General features: G+C 56.8%; 7 protein-coding genes across 7 annotated transcripts; 4 read left to right on the top strand and 3 right to left on the bottom strand.

Moving 5' to 3' along the window:
- IWZ02DRAFT_494464 (uncharacterized protein) lies at positions 1 to 880 on the top strand (the record flags this gene model as incomplete). Its single annotated transcript, XM_066770020.1, has 3 exons — positions 1 to 429; positions 495 to 678; positions 732 to 880. The coding sequence occupies 3 exons, from the start codon at positions 1 to 3 to the stop codon at positions 878 to 880; spliced, it is 762 nt and encodes a 253-aa protein (XP_066618537.1).
- Positions 881 to 1277: 397 nt separating this feature from the next.
- Positions 1278 to 4568, top strand: IWZ02DRAFT_477608 (uncharacterized protein). Its single transcript, XM_066769053.1, has 6 exons — positions 1278 to 1721; positions 1776 to 2072; positions 2123 to 2983; positions 3037 to 3192; positions 3585 to 3738; positions 4130 to 4568. The coding sequence occupies exons 1-6, from the start codon at positions 1516 to 1518 to the stop codon at positions 4214 to 4216; spliced, it is 1761 nt and encodes a 586-aa protein (XP_066618536.1). The 5' UTR covers positions 1278 to 1515; the 3' UTR covers positions 4217 to 4568.
- Positions 4569 to 5188: 620 nt separating this feature from the next.
- IWZ02DRAFT_463416 (uncharacterized protein) lies at positions 5189 to 5635 on the bottom strand (the record flags this gene model as incomplete). Its single annotated transcript, XM_066768353.1, has 1 exon — positions 5189 to 5635. A coding segment is annotated over one exon (447 nt), but the record flags the coding sequence as incomplete, so codon positions are not given.
- Positions 5636 to 5833: 198 nt separating this feature from the next.
- On the bottom strand, positions 5834 to 7125 carry IWZ02DRAFT_104517 (belong to Rho subfamily). Its single transcript, XM_066761304.1, has 5 exons — positions 6863 to 7125; positions 6740 to 6767; positions 6388 to 6585; positions 6204 to 6338; positions 5834 to 6154 (listed from the first exon to the last, which is right to left on the bottom strand). Exons 1-5 carry the CDS (start codon positions 6928 to 6930, stop codon positions 6005 to 6007), a joined length of 579 nt encoding a protein of 192 aa, XP_066618534.1. The 5' UTR covers positions 6931 to 7125; the 3' UTR covers positions 5834 to 6004.
- Positions 7126 to 8824: 1699 nt separating this feature from the next.
- On the top strand, positions 8825 to 12489 carry IWZ02DRAFT_409675 (ubiquitin conjugation factor E4). Its single transcript, XM_066765702.1, has 3 exons — positions 8825 to 9010; positions 9060 to 10685; positions 10735 to 12489. The coding sequence occupies exons 1-3, from the start codon at positions 8981 to 8983 to the stop codon at positions 12307 to 12309; spliced, it is 3231 nt and encodes a 1076-aa protein (XP_066618533.1). The 5' UTR covers positions 8825 to 8980; the 3' UTR covers positions 12310 to 12489.
- Positions 12490 to 13417, bottom strand: IWZ02DRAFT_463403 (uncharacterized protein). Its single transcript, XM_066768352.1, has 3 exons — positions 13290 to 13417; positions 12946 to 13145; positions 12490 to 12877 (listed from the first exon to the last, which is right to left on the bottom strand). The coding sequence occupies exons 1-3, from the start codon at positions 13354 to 13356 to the stop codon at positions 12731 to 12733; spliced, it is 414 nt and encodes a 137-aa protein (XP_066618532.1). The 5' UTR covers positions 13357 to 13417; the 3' UTR covers positions 12490 to 12730.
- Positions 13418 to 13889: 472 nt separating this feature from the next.
- Positions 13890 to 15111, top strand: IWZ02DRAFT_385569 (Dna-J like membrane chaperone protein; the record flags this gene model as incomplete). The annotated part of the gene is made up of 3 exons (XM_066765414.1): positions 13890 to 14181; positions 14272 to 14505; positions 14558 to 15111. 3 exons carry the CDS (start codon positions 13890 to 13892, stop codon positions 15109 to 15111), a joined length of 1080 nt encoding a protein of 359 aa, XP_066618531.1.
- Between the last annotated feature and the right edge of the window lie 55 nt (positions 15112 to 15166).

The following is a 15166-nucleotide window of genomic DNA, read 5'->3' as shown; positions in this document are numbered from 1 at the left end:
ATGATGCGTTCCATCTTCCTTGCAGCGGCCACGGCGGCCGTCGCCCTCGCCGACGACTACAAGCAAATCTCGTTTCCCTTCCCGGCCGTCGACGGCGACGACGTGGCCGACTACCTGGGTTCCGTTATCACGGTGCAGCAGTCGCTGACGACGCTCAAGGTCGACTGCAAGGACTCGATTTCGACGGGGACCAAGTCGTGGGCCGACATCGACACGACCGACCTGTGCTACTTTGTGGATCCGGTCACCATGACGATCGGCCCTAGCACCTTTGGCTACCAGACGGAGCTGACGGGCGATGGCGCCACTGTGGATTTGACCGTCAGTGTTGGCTGCTCGCAGGGCAGCTCCATGACTTGCGCCATTAGCCAGGGCGGCCCCGGTGCGTGGGCAAATGCGTGCTACAGCTCCTATGTCGCGGACGTGACCGTAAGGCTCCTTGACATTCTTTGGGAGAGAAGGAGGGAAGACATTTACTGATGGCTCTGGAACAGGGCGCCGCCTTTTCCAGCTGCTTGGTGACCAACAGCGGCTCCGTGCCCATCGTTACCACGTCCTATGACCTCAAGGGCATGAGCTCCATGACCATTACCGTCACTGATGGCGGCTCGTCGTTGACGGCTGGCGCTTCGGTCGTTGCAGCGACGGCTACCGCAACCGACGTCTCCAAGAATGCCAGTAAGTCGAACTATTCCCCAGAAGTTTTGCGCTTCGAGCTAATGCCGTGACAGCTGCTCATGCTACCGGCACCACGACGCGCTCTGGTTCCTCGTCGCGTACTGGTTCGTCATCCACCTCGAGCACCGGTGCTGCTGCCCAGATGACAGCTGGTGTCGCGCTGGCCAACATTGCTGGCTTGATGGTGGCCGGTTTGTTGTAGAGAATTCTTTGCCGATTGAGGACGATTGTATTAGACTGTATGACGGACGGGGGAGTTCATGACCACATGCCGTGTTTTGATAGAATAATAGAAGACGAGTGGATGGACTGAAGACTGAATTCTTGTATGTTTGTCCTCTTTGAGCCATAATGGAAAAGCGACCACGTAGAAACGTCGAATCGCAGTATTGACAATCCCCACGGACAAGCAAGCAATTTGGAGAGCGATTCTCCCAGGTTGTCGTAGAAGAAATCTTCGCGTCTAGTCGAGGAAGGACGGGTGGTACAATGTGGTGCCGTCGCGTCGGCAAATGGCACAGTTCCTGGCGATCTCGTCAAGGCTGCATCACAGGGTCAAATTCGCGTGCTGGACGGGGAACAATATGGAGGCGTTGTGGGGTGAAAGTGTGGAGGAGAGCCAGGGTCCGAGCTGCCCAGATGATCATGCCCGCCGGACTCCGTCCTTCATCATATTCCTGGCCACCGCCCAGACATACCAACGAGCGCGCCAGCTCCTCCGGCTCAACGGTCCGCACCCTCTTCGTCCATGAGCGGAGCCTCTGCACCGGCAGCAGAACCCACGCCGCTTGATCAACCCTCGCGAATATCGCGACCCGTATCGACTTCGAGCTAGAGATGGCGCTGCTGCGCGCCGACTCGCCCGCGCAGGAGCCGCTGATAAACGACGGCCGCCTCCCTCTGTCGGACGACGAGTACGAAGGCGATGCAGCCTCGGACCTGGGCGACGACGACCTGGACGAGAGCAAAATCGTGTCGCCAGGCACCTTCATCTGGGCCCTGACCTTTTCCGCCGGGGTCAGCGGGCTCCTGTTTGGCTACGAGTGAGGGACGCTTTTGACGTACGGACCCGAGGGCTTTGTCTGACATTTGTACAGCACCGGTGTCATTTCCAGCACGCTCGTGAGCATCGGCTCCGATCTTTCCGGCCGCCCTTTGACAACGCTGGACAAGTCGCTTATTACGTGTTGCACGAGCCTCTTTGCCCTGATTGCGAGTCCGGTGACGGGCATACTGGCGGATGCGTGGGGCAGGAAGAGAGTCATCTTGATTGCGGACGTGCTTTTCGTTGTGGGCGCGCTATGGCAAGCTCTCACAAGCACGGTTTGGGGGATGATATGGGGACGAAGCATTGTTGGGATAGCAGTGGGAAGCGCAAGCTTCGTAGTGCCTCTGTATGTAGCCGCTCTATGCATGCCACACTACTCGCTGACAATCCAAATAGCTACATCTCAGAACTGGCGCCCTCGCCCTTTAGAGGTCGTCTCGTCGTTGTCTCAAGCCTTTTCATAACCGGCGGCCAAGTCGTGGCCTATGTGATTGGATGGATCTTTTCAATGCAAGCGCATGGCTGGAAATGGATCGTAGGCCTCGGTGCTCTGCCCGCAGCCACACAGTTTGTCACGCTCGGCTTCATGCCCGAGACGCCTAGATGGCTGGTCAAAGCCAACCGCAAGGACCACGCGCGCCGCGTCCTCAAAAAGGTCTACGGCGTAAACCAAGACTTCAAGGACAGGCTCGTCGAGGCGCTCCTCCGGCGCGTCGAGAAGGAAGTGCTCGAAGAGGAAGAAGCAGCCAGCAGCCGCCGCAACCCGGACCTCCCAACCAAAGGGCTCCGCGCCAAAATCGCCGCAGTCAACGACGGCTTCGCTGAGCTGACCATGGGCGGAAATAAGCGTGCCCTCATTATTGCGTGCATGCTACAGGGCGTGCAGCAGGCGTGCGGCTTCAACGTGCTCATGTACTTTAGCGCGTCCATCTTCGCCATGATGGGCTTCAACTCGCCGACCCTAACGTCGCTGTCCATTGCCGTGACCAATTTTGCGTTTACGCTCGTTGCTTTCCATTGCATCGACCGCGTCGGGCGCCGCCGCATCTTGCTCTTGTCCATTCCGTTTATGATTGTGGGGCTAGCCATGTGCAGCGTCTCATTCAACTTTCTCGACCTGCCCGAGCAAGAGACTGGCGCGGCGGCAGCATCGCAGACGCAGGGCGGCATGTGGGCCATAATCATCCTCGTCTCCATGGTCATCTACGTCGCAGGCTACGCCGTGGGGCTGGGAAACGTGCCATGGCAGCAGTCTGAGTCCGTCCACCATCATCTTTCCGTCGCCGTTCACAAGCTAACTCCAACAACAGGCTCTTCCCCCTCTCCGTCCGCTCTCTTGGCTCCGCCCTCGCCACGGCCACCAACTGGGGCACCAACTTCGTCGTCGGCCTCACCTTCTTGCCGCTCATGGACGGCCTCTCGCCCGCCGGCACCTTTGCGCTGTACGCGGCCATCTGCGTCGCCGCGTGGGCCACGGTGCACCGCATCTACCCCGAAACTGCGGGCATGAGCCTGGAGGAGGTAGGCGGTTTGCTGCGGGATGGGTGGGGTGTCAAGGAGAGTTTGGCCAGGTGGAGCGAGCACAGGCGTGGGAGGGTGAGGGCGGGCGTGGAGTAGGTACGTCGTAGCATTTGATTAGGATTAGAGGAGTGGATATAGCGTTTATTTGGCATTTAGAGATGGGTACTTGCTCTATAGACCATTCACATCATCTCATGCTACCAAAGCAGATTACATGACGGATGCCCGTCACAAGTCTGGAGAGGAGTGAGTGCAGCTACACAACACACACTTCGCCCAAGAGGCTCCACAACAACCGCCTTTCCACCACACAACTCTTCATCGACTTCTCTCCCAGGCCCACGAATCTCCCTCTTCCTCCCCAGTCAGCAAATACCGAAGTATACCACCACACATCGCGACAGTACCTACCATGCTGTACCGCCTCCCCACCCACTCGCACCATCCCAGCACCCCAGCCGTACCTGTGGCAATCCCTCCCCTACCCTCCCGTCCGTCTGTCGGTCGGCGCCACAGCCACCTACTCACTTTCTCTGTGCACTATACTTTGTTTAGCGCGCGAACAGGGGTGCTGCTTGTCGCCGGGGTGTGGCTGGTTAGCTGGCCGTGCCGTGGCAGGGCAAGCAGGGCATGGCAGAGCAGAGATGGCGGTGGCGGTGGCGGTGGCGGTGGCGGTGGCGGGATTTGGGATGGGATGGGATGGGATGGGATGGGGGGAAATCTTGGGGAGAGGAATGGAGTGGTTTGGTTTGAGTGTGCGGGGTTTGACCGGACTGAGGTGCTCTGTGTCCAAAATCACAGCAGAAGCGGAGAAGATGACGTGGGTAAAATGAGCCATGGATCCGCATTGGCAGTGGAATGGTTAAAACAACGAAAACAAAGCACCCTTTTACGCGACTGGATAGAAATTTAAGACTGCGGCGGCGGCGGAGGAGGAGGAGGAGGAGGAGAGACGAGGCGAAGCGATGAATGAGGCAAGTCGGGCTAGATGGAACTGGTAGAGAAACAGGGAAGGCAGCAGATGAAATGGATGGATTTATCATATAATGGTTGAGGGAGGGAAGGGAGCAGCGGAGTGAGGCGGCGCGAAATTGGAATGCATGCACGTGTTTGATATAGCCTAGCTACCAAACCACATGCCCACTTATCTAACCCATAAGTTCATAGTGCGCAACGGTAGCAAGGAAGGAATGAGTAGGCAAGAAGGACAAAAGCAAGACAAGACGAAAGGATTCAGTGGAATAGAGTAGAGCGTATTTAAAGGTAGATAGCTCTTGTCCCAGGCAGCATGACGCAAAGAACGAAATGGGAAAAGACTACCAAGCGACAGTGAGACGGCAAGCATTGTTAAAAGATGTAGACGACAAAAAAAAAAAAAAAAAAACACCAAGGCGATGGAAAGCTAAAGAAAAGTTCCTACTCACAAATCGATATACAGCACAAAGATCGTCCGTCCGCCGCGGGTGACCAAAAAAGGAGCATCGATGCAGCAAGTAAGTAGGCAAGGAAAGTGGTTTAGTTCGTCAGGAATAATCTATATGCATGCAGCCAGAGAGGCAACAGGACACCGCACAGGTGCATCGATGGCTAGTTAGGCACCAGGTACCATGTAAGCAGGCCGGTAGACAGACCGGTAGGCAGACGGTCGTACGCACCGCACCGACCCACAGCCGCCGCTCGTCTACCCAACATGGCTCGCACTGACTCACTACAGAACCTTATCATCGCATTAACGCAACATTGCAAGACTCAAGGAGAGACAGAAGAGGCCATGCGCGTTGCGCCCGAACGTTGAACAGACTGCGTACTTTCCAAACCAAGCGACGGGCAGTGCGGATGGATGGATGGATGGGAACCACGCTTCAAAGAGGATCAAGTGGATTGGACGCCTATTTAAATTTATTACACCTCCTATGCGCAAGCAAGATGATAGGGACGACATCAAAGACGTGAGATGATGGACCAGAGAGGTTTGGGGGCTTGGTTAAGGAGACGAATGAAAAAAGGAAAAACAAAGAAGAAAGAAGAAAAGAAAAAAAGCCAGCAAATAAACGCACACACACAACACACACACCAATGGAAAAAACGTTGGTGTCGCGGGAGGTTGGGTGGGGATGTGAGTGGGACAGAATGGATGGACGGGGAAAATGGACGAGTCTTCAGCAACGAAGATAAAACGGCGGTTCTTGCTAGAGCAAAAAAAAGGTGGAATAAAAGCTGCTGCCTCCAAATGTTTCCCTTCCCCGCCAGACCAAATGAGGAAAAAAAAAAGGAAGAAAAAAAAAAAAAGACCAGACCAGGCACAACGCGGGATGGATGGATTACGGGTGTGTGGGAGGTGGGCGCGTAAGATGTACTGTGAGGAAGGGATGGGACGAGACCACACGCAATCCTAACTTTCAAATCCGTGACCATGACACTCGTAGCTCAGCCAACCTGAGAGATGTACCTTGTCAACCCATTCACACTCTCTCAAAAAAGTAACCCCAGCAGCCCGTCGTCAAAAACGGAAAGCCCCAGCCAGCGCAAGATGTGAACGCCTCAGGTTGCCGAGAATGAGGAAGCTCTAATATGTGGGGATGGGCTCATTTAACTCTGAGAGAAGCGTCCACGCTTGTCTTCATTCACCGTACTCCATGATTCGCATTCGAGCTTCGTTCGAGGATATCAGAGCTCAGTGTGTAAAAGCCACGGACAAGTCCGACTCTGCATGCTAGACCCCAAGCAGCCGTGGCGGGTGGTGCGCTTGCGGGCGATTTACAGGATGTCGCACTTCTTCTTCTCCTTCTTGCGGGTGAGCAGGGCGGCACGTGTTGCGTGCTCAAAGACTTCTCTGACGCCCTCGTTGGTCTTGGCGGAGCACTCGAGGTACTTGAGCGCGCCAATCTTCTTGCGAACGTCTTCAGCCTGGGGCGTGTTAGCGCTGTTTTAGAACAAAGTGGCGGGTATCGCCTACCTGCTCAGGTGTGACGGGCTTCTGCGACGTTTTGTGCAGCTCCTCGATGGTCTTTTGGTCGTGACGCAGATCCTTCTTGCATCCGACGAGGATAATGGGGAGGCCTTGGCAGAAGTGAAGGACCTCGGAGATCCACTGTTGCCGAGTTAGCGGGCGCCGCAGCGGCAGAGGCGATGAGGCGAACCTTTTCCTGGACGTTGTCGAGCGAGTCGGGCGAGTCGACGGCAAAGCAGATGAGGATGACGTGCGAGTCGGGGTAAGACAGAGGGCGAAGACGGTCGTAGTCTTCCTGACCCGCGGTATCCCAAAGAGCTAGCTCGACGTGCTTACCGTCAACCTCGACGTCGGCAACATAGTTTTCAAACACGGTGGGGACGTAGACCTGGAGGTGGTATCAGCATCGGGCGTGCGACAGATGCAGCGGCAGTCGAGAGCGACGGTGATGGGAAGGTTTATCATATCAGCGGAGGGGTGGAGGTGATGGTGCGAGGCGAGGCGGCGGAACGAAGGGCGAAGGCGTAGGGGATGGAGCTGACCTCGGGGAAAGTGCCCTTAGAGAAGACGCTGTGGAAGATGGGTCGTCAGCGTCGGATCAGGAGGTTTGCGACGAGCACACGCGGTGTGGGCGTTGCAGAACGACAAACGGGGGAGCAACTCACATGAGTAGACAGGTCTTTCCGCAGGCACCGTCGCCGACGATAACGAGCTTGCGACGAATCTCGGCCATCTGGACGAGTCAACGGGAGAATATTTGACGGGATAGATGGGGTGGCGAGTGGAGAGGAGAGGAGGGTGGTTGATGATGTCGGTCGGGGGTTGCGAGAAGAGGTTGAGGGTTCGGCGGGTTGAAGTCGGAGCGACGCACTTTCTGGGGCTAACGACAGCAGCACAGCCGCAAAGGCGTCTATGGGGGAGTAAGGGGGGGGGGGGGGGGGGGGGGGGATGGACGAGCGGTCAAAGCTGGCCGCGCGGTTGGCTTTGGCGGTATGGCGGTGCAAGAGATGCGAGAAGAGGTGGAGCAGAGAGAGAGAGAGAGAGAGAGAGAGTGTGTGTGTGTGTGTGTGGGAGGAGAGATTGCTGTGAGCGAGAGAGGGAGAGGTGGTGGTGGTGGTGGTGGTGGTAGTAGTGTGGTGCGGTGCAGGTGGTAGCGGGTTGCTAGGAGCGCAGAGGGTGCTGAGTGCTGGGTGCTGGGTGCTGGGTGCTGGCCTTTCGTTCGGACTTGGGCTGGGCTCTCCTCTTCTCGACAACGCCCCCCCTTCGACTAGCCCCGAATGAGCAACCAACAGATAACAGTCCAGCTACGCTGCTCCTCTTCAATTTCCACCTCAAACTCATTCTCACTCAGTCTGCTGCATCCACGTCGGACTGCAGCGCGCGTGCAGCCGCTGCTCACCCACTCACGCCCAGCCTGCTCGAGCTCTATCTTCTCTCGTGCTGCTCTTGGCTCTCCCCAACACATGCGCTATGGCCAACCCACAGCGTCAATCTAGCCTCGACGCCTGCATCATCGTCGTCGTCGCGTCGTCGGAGCACAAGACGCAGACTCAACGATGCTGCCTGCGTCACGGCGACACTCGTCATTGGTTGCGGACTCCGGGAACAGGTGCATCTTAGCTCTCAGGCCTCAGCAGAGGCAATCGACAAGGCTGAAGACCCACTGCACTCTCACTCATTGACTTCCCCAGTTTTGGGTACGCCTGGCTCTGTGTTCATTTGCTCAAGCTCGCCCACGCCTGATCGTCGCTGTCCATTGGCCTTGACCGCTTGCAACCCTTTATGCTCGCGTGCTGCTCACTACGTACGAAGAGTACTCGAGACCTGGACGACGGGCAGTCTATCTCACGGAATTGCGTAGCTTGTGCTGGTCATGGACGAGCACGCGACCACTGGGCTGCTTCGGATGCCCCTGGGACTCATCCCCGCCCCAAAACATACGTGACCTATGCACATCGCTATGCAGCGACCACACACACTTTTCAGTCGTCCATGTCCAGATTTGTCATGTAGCATGAAATCGCCCGGGACTTCCAAGTAGTGCGTGGTCAAATGCTCTTAGATGATTCGCTCAAGGAGCTAATATCAAAGGGCGCGGACCTTGGGATCAAAACAAAGCAGCGATAGTGAACAACAATTTGAGGCAAGCGGCAAAAGCACCTGATCAGACGCAGATCATGACTGCAAAAGCGTTTGAAAGCTTGACCCCTTACTGCCTACGATATCAAGCAAATGGTAATTCTGGGTCGTTGAAATAGCCTCAGATGGCGGAGACAAATGGCAGAATAACCTGTCACGACTCGACGTGTTTCGACTCTGCACCTCTCTATGCCGTGGCTATAAATTGTCCACCCGGCGAGAGATGTCGATCGCTTTCGAGACGGAAATTTTGAATACGGTCTTTTGGTGTCTGGAAAAGACCGTAGATACGTTGCCTATGCGCCGACCAGCCAACTATGGCTGCATCTTTTTAGACAGATAGTTGAAAGTGCCGTCTGCTTTCCAGGTCGTATAAGCTCAGCGATAACAAACAGCGCGACCTGCAAAGTGGGCTGGCTTTGGATGCTGCCGCACGGGTGCTCGGGTCAATACATCATCGCTCCCGCGGGCAAGCTGACCTTAGGTTAGCATCCACCCACCCATCATCGCCGACGTGGGTTGCTTGCTCAACTCCCACGTCCAAACCTCCCACTGCCATCAACCACGCGTTCGCTCTACCGCTGCCCTTGCCCTCCCACGCCGTTTCTTCCCCACCATTGCTACAATCCGACATTTAGATCATCATGTCTGACGCGCAATCCGAAGCCGACAAGGTTCTTAGTTCCGCCGCTCTGTGCGCCGTGTTTAGCTCACGTTCGTTAGATCCGCAACAAGCGCCTGGCAAAGCTGGGAGGAGGCACGCCCTCAGCTTCTGCCTCACAGTCCTCCATCGATCCCGCCGCCGCGCCAGGATCACCGTCTCCTAGCCCCGCCGCACCCCAGACAGACCAGAGCGCACCCCGACCTTCAACCACCGAAAGCCCCAAGGTCGCCACCGCCAGCCCAACCTCGCAAATCTCGCCCAAGCCGGCCTCTCCCGCACCAAAAGCCAACATCTCGCAAAAGCCTTCGCTACCTCAGAAGCGCGACAGTGAGAGCGAAACACCACAACGACCGCGACAGGCGACGCAGGAGCCTCTGGAGGTCTGGCAGCACAGAGTCTTGAGTATCATTTTTAGGGCAACCCTGGACGAGGGCACCAAGCAGGATGCGCAAGGAAACAAGCTTTCATATCTTCCGGGGGTCAAGTCAGATCTTGAGGACGCCGGCAGCCCACTTTTGCTCAACACCAACGTGCTGGACCAGGCAATCTTGGAGGCGGCGTCGAGCCATAAGAAGCCATTGGACTATCTGCTCGGATGCTGGAAGCGGGTAGCAAGACAGTCGCGGGGCGCGAGTACGGCAGACAAGAATGATCCAGGTCGTTCCGAGGTTCTGAAGGAGGCCCGGAGGCTTTGCATGAGCTATTGCATGTTCGCCGTGACGATGCCCGACATGTTTGGCATAGACTCGTGGCAATCCAATCCCCTTGCTCCGCACCTTCTGGTGGATCCCGAAGACGACAGAGGCTTGTGTCATGACTTTTTGAACGAGGCTGTCTCCCGGTTCGAGGAAGATGAGAGCATCAAGGAAGCTTTGGTTGGGGCCATGGAGCAGCTGAGTATCGAGCTCGCTTCCAAAAACATGAACGACGACTACAAGAGTTATGTCTTGGCTTTGCGGAACGTCTCGCAGTACCCTCCGCTCATCAAGGCCCTCGCAGAGTCCCCTAGATTTCTGCCCTCCGACATTGATGGCCCGAGGCTGGAGACGGACACTCTACTTGGACCATTCTTCAAGCTGTCTCCCCTCCAAGCCGAGACGGCGTTGACGTACTTCTCAGACGCCCGCGGCAGAGACAAGTCGGTCGTTTTCAACGCTCAAAAGGCTCTCCGCATGACCTTGTCGACTCATCACGACGAACTCTTTGATGTTGCTAACCGCTTCATTCGTGTCAAGGACTCGCGCAGCAAGATGCTCGATTGGTTTGCGGCCACGGTCAACAAGAACCACAAAAGGAGAGCCATGCGAGTCGACGCCAAGAAGGTCTCGTCCGACGGCTTCATGCACAACGTCACCGTCATTCTCGACAGGCTGTGTGACCCCTTTATGGACTCGACCTTTTCCAAGATTGACCGCATCGACATTGGCTACTTGAAGAGATCTCCACGTGTCGACATAAGGGAGGAGACCAAGTTCAATGCAGACCAAAGTGCATCGGATGAGTTTTACGACATGAAGTTGGACGGCGAAAACAACTTCATCACCGAATGCTTCTTTTTGACAGTTGCGGCCCATCATTACGGTACAGAGGCGATCAAGACCAAGGCCTCTCAGCTTCAGAAGGATGTCAAGTACATGGAGCGCGAGCTGGAAAAGTTTGAGATGGAAAGGCACAAGTTTGCTCATGTAAGACAACATCACCCGCTCTGCACCCTCACGACTAACACAAATTTAGAATCCAGCTCGGCTCCAAACGTTTGAGAACGCCGTCAAGAAGTACAAGGACGCCATTGAGAGAGCGCAGTGCACAATATTGGCGACGCAAGGAGTTCTTCTCGACGAAACCAACGAAGGCCGCGCCATGCAATTCATGAGATACGTCATAGTCTGGTTGTTGCGCATCGTGAGTCCCGGATATCCACAGCAAAAGTTGAAGCTTCCTTTCCCCGAAGAGCAGCCAGAAGCCTTCAAGTTTCTGCCCGAGTACTTTTTGGAGGATGTGGTCGACAACTTCAAGTTCATCACCCACATGATGCCGCACGTCATCACCTCGACGCAGTGCGAGGAGCTGATTACCATCTGCATCGCCTTCCTCCGCAGCTCGTCATACATCAAGAACCCCTACCTCAAGTCCGGCCTCGTCACCATCCTTTACTTTGGCACCTTGCCATACTACGGCAAGTCCAAGGGCGTCTTTGGAGACTTGCTCTTTGCTTGGCCGTTTGCGACCGACAACTTGCTGCATGCTCTGCTGCAGTTTTACATAGAGTGCGAATCCACTGGTGCTCACACTCAATTCTACGACAAGTTCAACATTCGCCTGGAAATCTTTCAAGTCATCAAGTGCATCTGGGGCAACCCCGTCTACCGCGAGCACCTGGAGAGAGAGGCCAACCACAACTTGAACTTTTTCGTCCGCTTTGTCAACTTGCTCCTCAACGACGTCACCTTTGTTCTTGACGAGTCCTTTTCGGCCTTCACGTCCATCACCAACCTCACCAAGGAACTCCGGGATCCCTCGCACTTGGATGAGAATGTCCGCAAGGAGAAGGAGGAGCTGTTGGAATCCTCCAAGCAAAAGGCGAAGAGCTACATGAGCCTGACCAACGAGACCGTTGCCATGCTTAAACTCTTTACTGAGGCCTTGAGCGACTCCTTCACGATGCCTGAAATCGTGCAGCGTCTGGCAGACATGCTTGACTACAACTTGGACGCCCTGGTCGGCCCGAAGCAGTCAAATCTGAAGCTGGAGAATCCCCAGGAGTACGGTTTCAACGCCAAGTCCATGCTTGCCGAGATCGTCGACGTGTACCTCAATCTCCAGGAAAAGGACAGCTTCCTTATCGCCGTGGCAAGAGACGGGCGCTCATACAAGCCGGAAAACTTCAACAAAGCGGGCAACATCATGCGGCGATTCGCGCTTAAGAGCGAGGAAGAAATCGCCAAGTGGGACGCGCTGGCGGCCAAGGTACAGGCGTTCAAGGACGCCGACGACGAAGAAGAGGCGGACCTGGGCGAGGTACCCGACGAGTTCCTCGACCCGCTGCTGTTCGACATGATGTCGGACCCGGTCATCCTGCCCAAGAGCCGCATGACCATCGACCGCAGCACCATCCAGAGCCACTTGCTGTCGGACCCGCACGACCCCTTCAACCGCAGCCCGCTCAAAATTGAGGATGTGATTCCAAACACAGAGCTCAAGGACAAGATTACGGCGTTTAGGGCCGAGAAGAAGGCGGCCAAGAGAGCGGCTCTGGCGGCGGCGGCTGCTGTGCCGACTGGTGATGCCATGGACACGAGCAGTGGGTAGAATCTTGCTGGAGGGAGGGAAAGTAAGTCGGTTTGCATCACGGGCGTTTGTGGAGAATTGGAGGCTGTCTTTTTCGAGCTGCACGCAGGTAATGCACTACTCACTCACTTGCCCCGCGCAACGGAGCGATCTGGCCCAACAAGAGGTACCGTAGAAAGTGGATCAAGTAGGAGGTTAATTCAAAACCTGAATGAAATTTCCCAGGGAGTGCTTCTCCACGTCTGTCCATCGAGCGTGCGGCCAGTCGCCGGTCCACTCCACAACGCCTGCAAATGCTCCGTCCCTTTGCCATTCCGTCGCGTCCCGCGTCCCAATCGGTACTGTACAAAGTGGGCCATGCAGCCCGCCACGCCAGCCCTCAACCACGCGCCCACCCATATGTAATGCTTCCTCGTGCCATCATCTCCAGCCTCGCCAAGGATTACTTTGATCCGCCGTTTCCCTCTTCCTCTTGCTCTTCCCGCTTGCCAAACACGTACGCCAGGCCGCCGCCGCCGACGTTGATGGCGCACAGCCCGACCGTCACGCCGCGCAGTATACCGCGCGCGCCGAACTTGGCGTACATTTTCTGCGGACGATCAAAGAGGTTAGTCATGTTTCCGAGTCGCGATTTTTGTGAATTGAGAGGTAACGCACCTGCTTCCTCCGCATAGCCAGCACGGCGTAGACGCCGCTCCAGGCGGCCGACATTCCGGCGGCGTCTTTTTTGAAGCCGCCCACGTTGACGTAGCTGCTGAGCAGGAGCAGCGGCGGGAAGAGCATGGGGAGGGTTTGGAAGGGGCGCGCGTGTTGCGCGAATATGAGGGCGGCGGTTATGGTGGGCGGGAAGGAGTGCTCTGTAGGTAGAAGCGTTAGTGCGCTGGTTGAGAGAATTGGGAGGGGTGGGCTGTGGTGGTGGAACAGGTGCGTTTTCCTGGTGCTGGTGGTGGAGGCTGGGTTGGAATGAATTGGGGTGGATTGGATTGGGCATTGATCGGTACCTCCCCATGCGCGCAGCATTTGCGCGGCACTCTTTGGCGGCTCGGCGTCGTCTGTAGTCGAGCTCATGTTGGCTGGTCGTGTGGTGGGTGTAGTTGTTGTCGGCGACGAGCATCAGAGAGGCACTGTGGACTTTCGTCATATGCGGCGTTGGCCAATCAGAGCAGAGCAGCCGAGCCGACACAACAGGCGGGCGGTGAGCCAGTCCGGTGCGTGCTGCCAGGGCGGCTGAAGCGGACCGGACACGCTAGAACAGAACACCAAAAGAAAGATACGGTAACCATCAACAACACGCAACCGCCGTCCACGTTGACGTCGGCTGTTCCTTTCACGCCCGACTGACCCATCCACCTCGTCCATCTTCGCCTCGCTCTCCTACCAATCTACGGCCAGGCCACCGCTCTCTGCATTCAGCATTCCCGTCAATAGATAGGTCTGGGGCCCCGCGCCTCTTCCTCCACCAACGCCAACAACACCACGCACTACCGACCAGCCAGCCAACCCGCCAGCCAACCAACCAACCACGTCGCCCTGCGCGCAACAAACCACGCACCAACCGTCTCGCCTCATTCTCTCCCCCTCCCCGCCTTCCCCCTCTCCACATGTCGGCCAAAGCATCAGGCGCCGACGCCAACGCCAACGGCGCCAACGGCGAAGCGCGCAACCGCGGCGGGCACCACGACGGGAGTGCCGGGCGGGCGTACACGGTGGAGCAAAAGGCGGCGGTGCTGCGCATCAAGCGGTGCAGCCCGACGGCGTTTTACGAGATTTTGGGGCTGGAGGAGCGCCGCGCTACCTGCTCCGACGGCGAGATAAAAAAGGCATATCGCAAGCTCAGCCTGCTCACGCATCCGGATAAGAATGGGTATGAGGGTGCGGACGAGGCTTTCAAGAGTAAGTTGTTGCTGTCCTGTTTGGGTTGGGGGATTGCTCGTCTATTAGGTTCGTGGAGTTGAACATTGGATGGCTAACTTGCAGTGGCAGTGGTGTCCCGCGCTTTCCAGGTGCTTTCAGACCCGGACAAGAAGCAAAAGTATGACAAGTTTGGCGGTGATCCGGACAACAGGTTCGGCGGCGGAGCCTCCGCGTCGGCAGAATCGCCCTTCAGCGGCTTCAGAGCAAGAGGTGGTGGTCCGCGTGGACCAATGTTTGAGGAAGAGATATCGCCAGAAGAAATGTTTAGGCAGTTCTTTGGCGGTGGCTTTGGAGGACCATTTGGTAAGCCGACAATCCTCAACTCACGTTTGATAATCTAACACTTTGGCTTCAGGCGGTCCTGGCATCTTCGACACAGGCCCCGGCTTCGTCTTCAACCTCAACGGCGGCCCCGGCGTACGCGTGCACCAATTCGGCGGCCCACGCATGCGGCGACGACCTGCCAACGCAGCCGAACCAGCCCCCAGCCTAGGCAGCGCACTGCAATCCCTCCTCCCGCTCCTCCTCCTCTTCATCGTGCCGCTGCTCTCCTCGCTCTTCTCCGGCACCGGCACAGGCACGCCGGGCCCCTCGATCCGGCTCGACTCGCCCGTGCCGCCGCACACGCACCAGCGCGTCTCGGAGCGCCTGCATATCAACTACTTTGTCAACCCACACGAAATCGAAGACCTTTCGGCGCGCAAGCTGCGTGAGCTCGACCGCGAGGCCGAGGGCCGCTACATGCGCAAGCTCAATCTCGAGTGTGATGCAGAGTATGCTCGGAAAAATGACCTCTTTTTGGCCGCAAAGGGCTGGTTTTTCACCGACGAGGAGAAGCTGAGGCAGGCGCGCGATTTGCCCATGCCGTCGTGCGAGCGCCTGGCGAGCTTCGGGTATGCTAGGCGATGAGGTGTTGGTTTGCGTGCAGGCAGGGCGTTTGGGAGACGCAGCGTTGTCATTGTCG

The sequence above is a fragment of the Phyllosticta citriasiana genome (genome assembly GCF_038021145.1).
Source record: "Phyllosticta citriasiana strain CBS 120426 chromosome Unknown IWZ02scaffold_17, whole genome shotgun sequence".
NCBI lineage: Eukaryota > Fungi > Ascomycota > Dothideomycetes > Botryosphaeriales > Phyllostictaceae > Phyllosticta > Phyllosticta citriasiana.
The sequence above is the reverse complement of the archived record's forward strand: the minus strand, read 5'-3'. Positions and strand labels throughout refer to the sequence as shown.

Excerpts from the sequence above, each read along its gene's own strand:
- IWZ02DRAFT_477608 (XM_066769053.1), top strand. The coding sequence starts at position 1,516 with ATGGCGCTGCTGCGCGCCGACTCGCCCGCGCAGGAGCCGCTGATAAAC. Across the intron at positions 1,722-1,775 it reads GGGCTCCTGTTTGGCTACGA|CACCGGTGTCATTTCCAGCA; the intron begins GTGAGGGACGCT and ends ACATTTGTACAG. Across the intron at positions 3,193-3,584 it reads GCGGCCATCTGCGTCGCCGC|GCCCACGAATCTCCCTCTTC; the intron begins GTGGGCCACGGT and ends CTTCTCTCCCAG.
- IWZ02DRAFT_104517 (XM_066761304.1), bottom strand. The coding sequence starts at position 6,930 with ATGGCCGAGATTCGTCGCAAGCTCGTTATCGTCGGCGACGGTGCCTGC. Across the intron at positions 6,768-6,862 it reads GGAAAGACCTGTCTACTCAT|CGTCTTCTCTAAGGGCACTT; the intron begins GTGAGTTGCTCC and ends CATCTTCCACAG. Across the intron at positions 6,155-6,203 it reads AGCCCGTCACACCTGAGCAG|GCTGAAGACGTTCGCAAGAA; the intron begins GTAGGCGATACC and ends AACACGCCCCAG.
- IWZ02DRAFT_409675 (XM_066765702.1), top strand. The coding sequence starts at position 8,981 with ATGTCTGACGCGCAATCCGAAGCCGACAAG. Across the intron at positions 9,011-9,059 it reads CGCAATCCGAAGCCGACAAG|ATCCGCAACAAGCGCCTGGC; the intron begins GTTCTTAGTTCC and ends CACGTTCGTTAG. Across the intron at positions 10,686-10,734 it reads AAAGGCACAAGTTTGCTCAT|AATCCAGCTCGGCTCCAAAC; the intron begins GTAAGACAACAT and ends ACACAAATTTAG.
- IWZ02DRAFT_463403 (XM_066768352.1), bottom strand. The coding sequence starts at position 13,356 with ATGAGCTCGACTACAGACGACGCCGAGCCGCCAAAGAGTGCCGCGCAA. Across the intron at positions 13,146-13,289 it reads AATGCTGCGCGCATGGGGAG|AGCACTCCTTCCCGCCCACC; the intron begins GTACCGATCAAT and ends TTCTACCTACAG. Across the intron at positions 12,878-12,945 it reads TGGCTATGCGGAGGAAGCAG|AAAATGTACGCCAAGTTCGG; the intron begins GTGCGTTACCTC and ends GATCGTCCGCAG.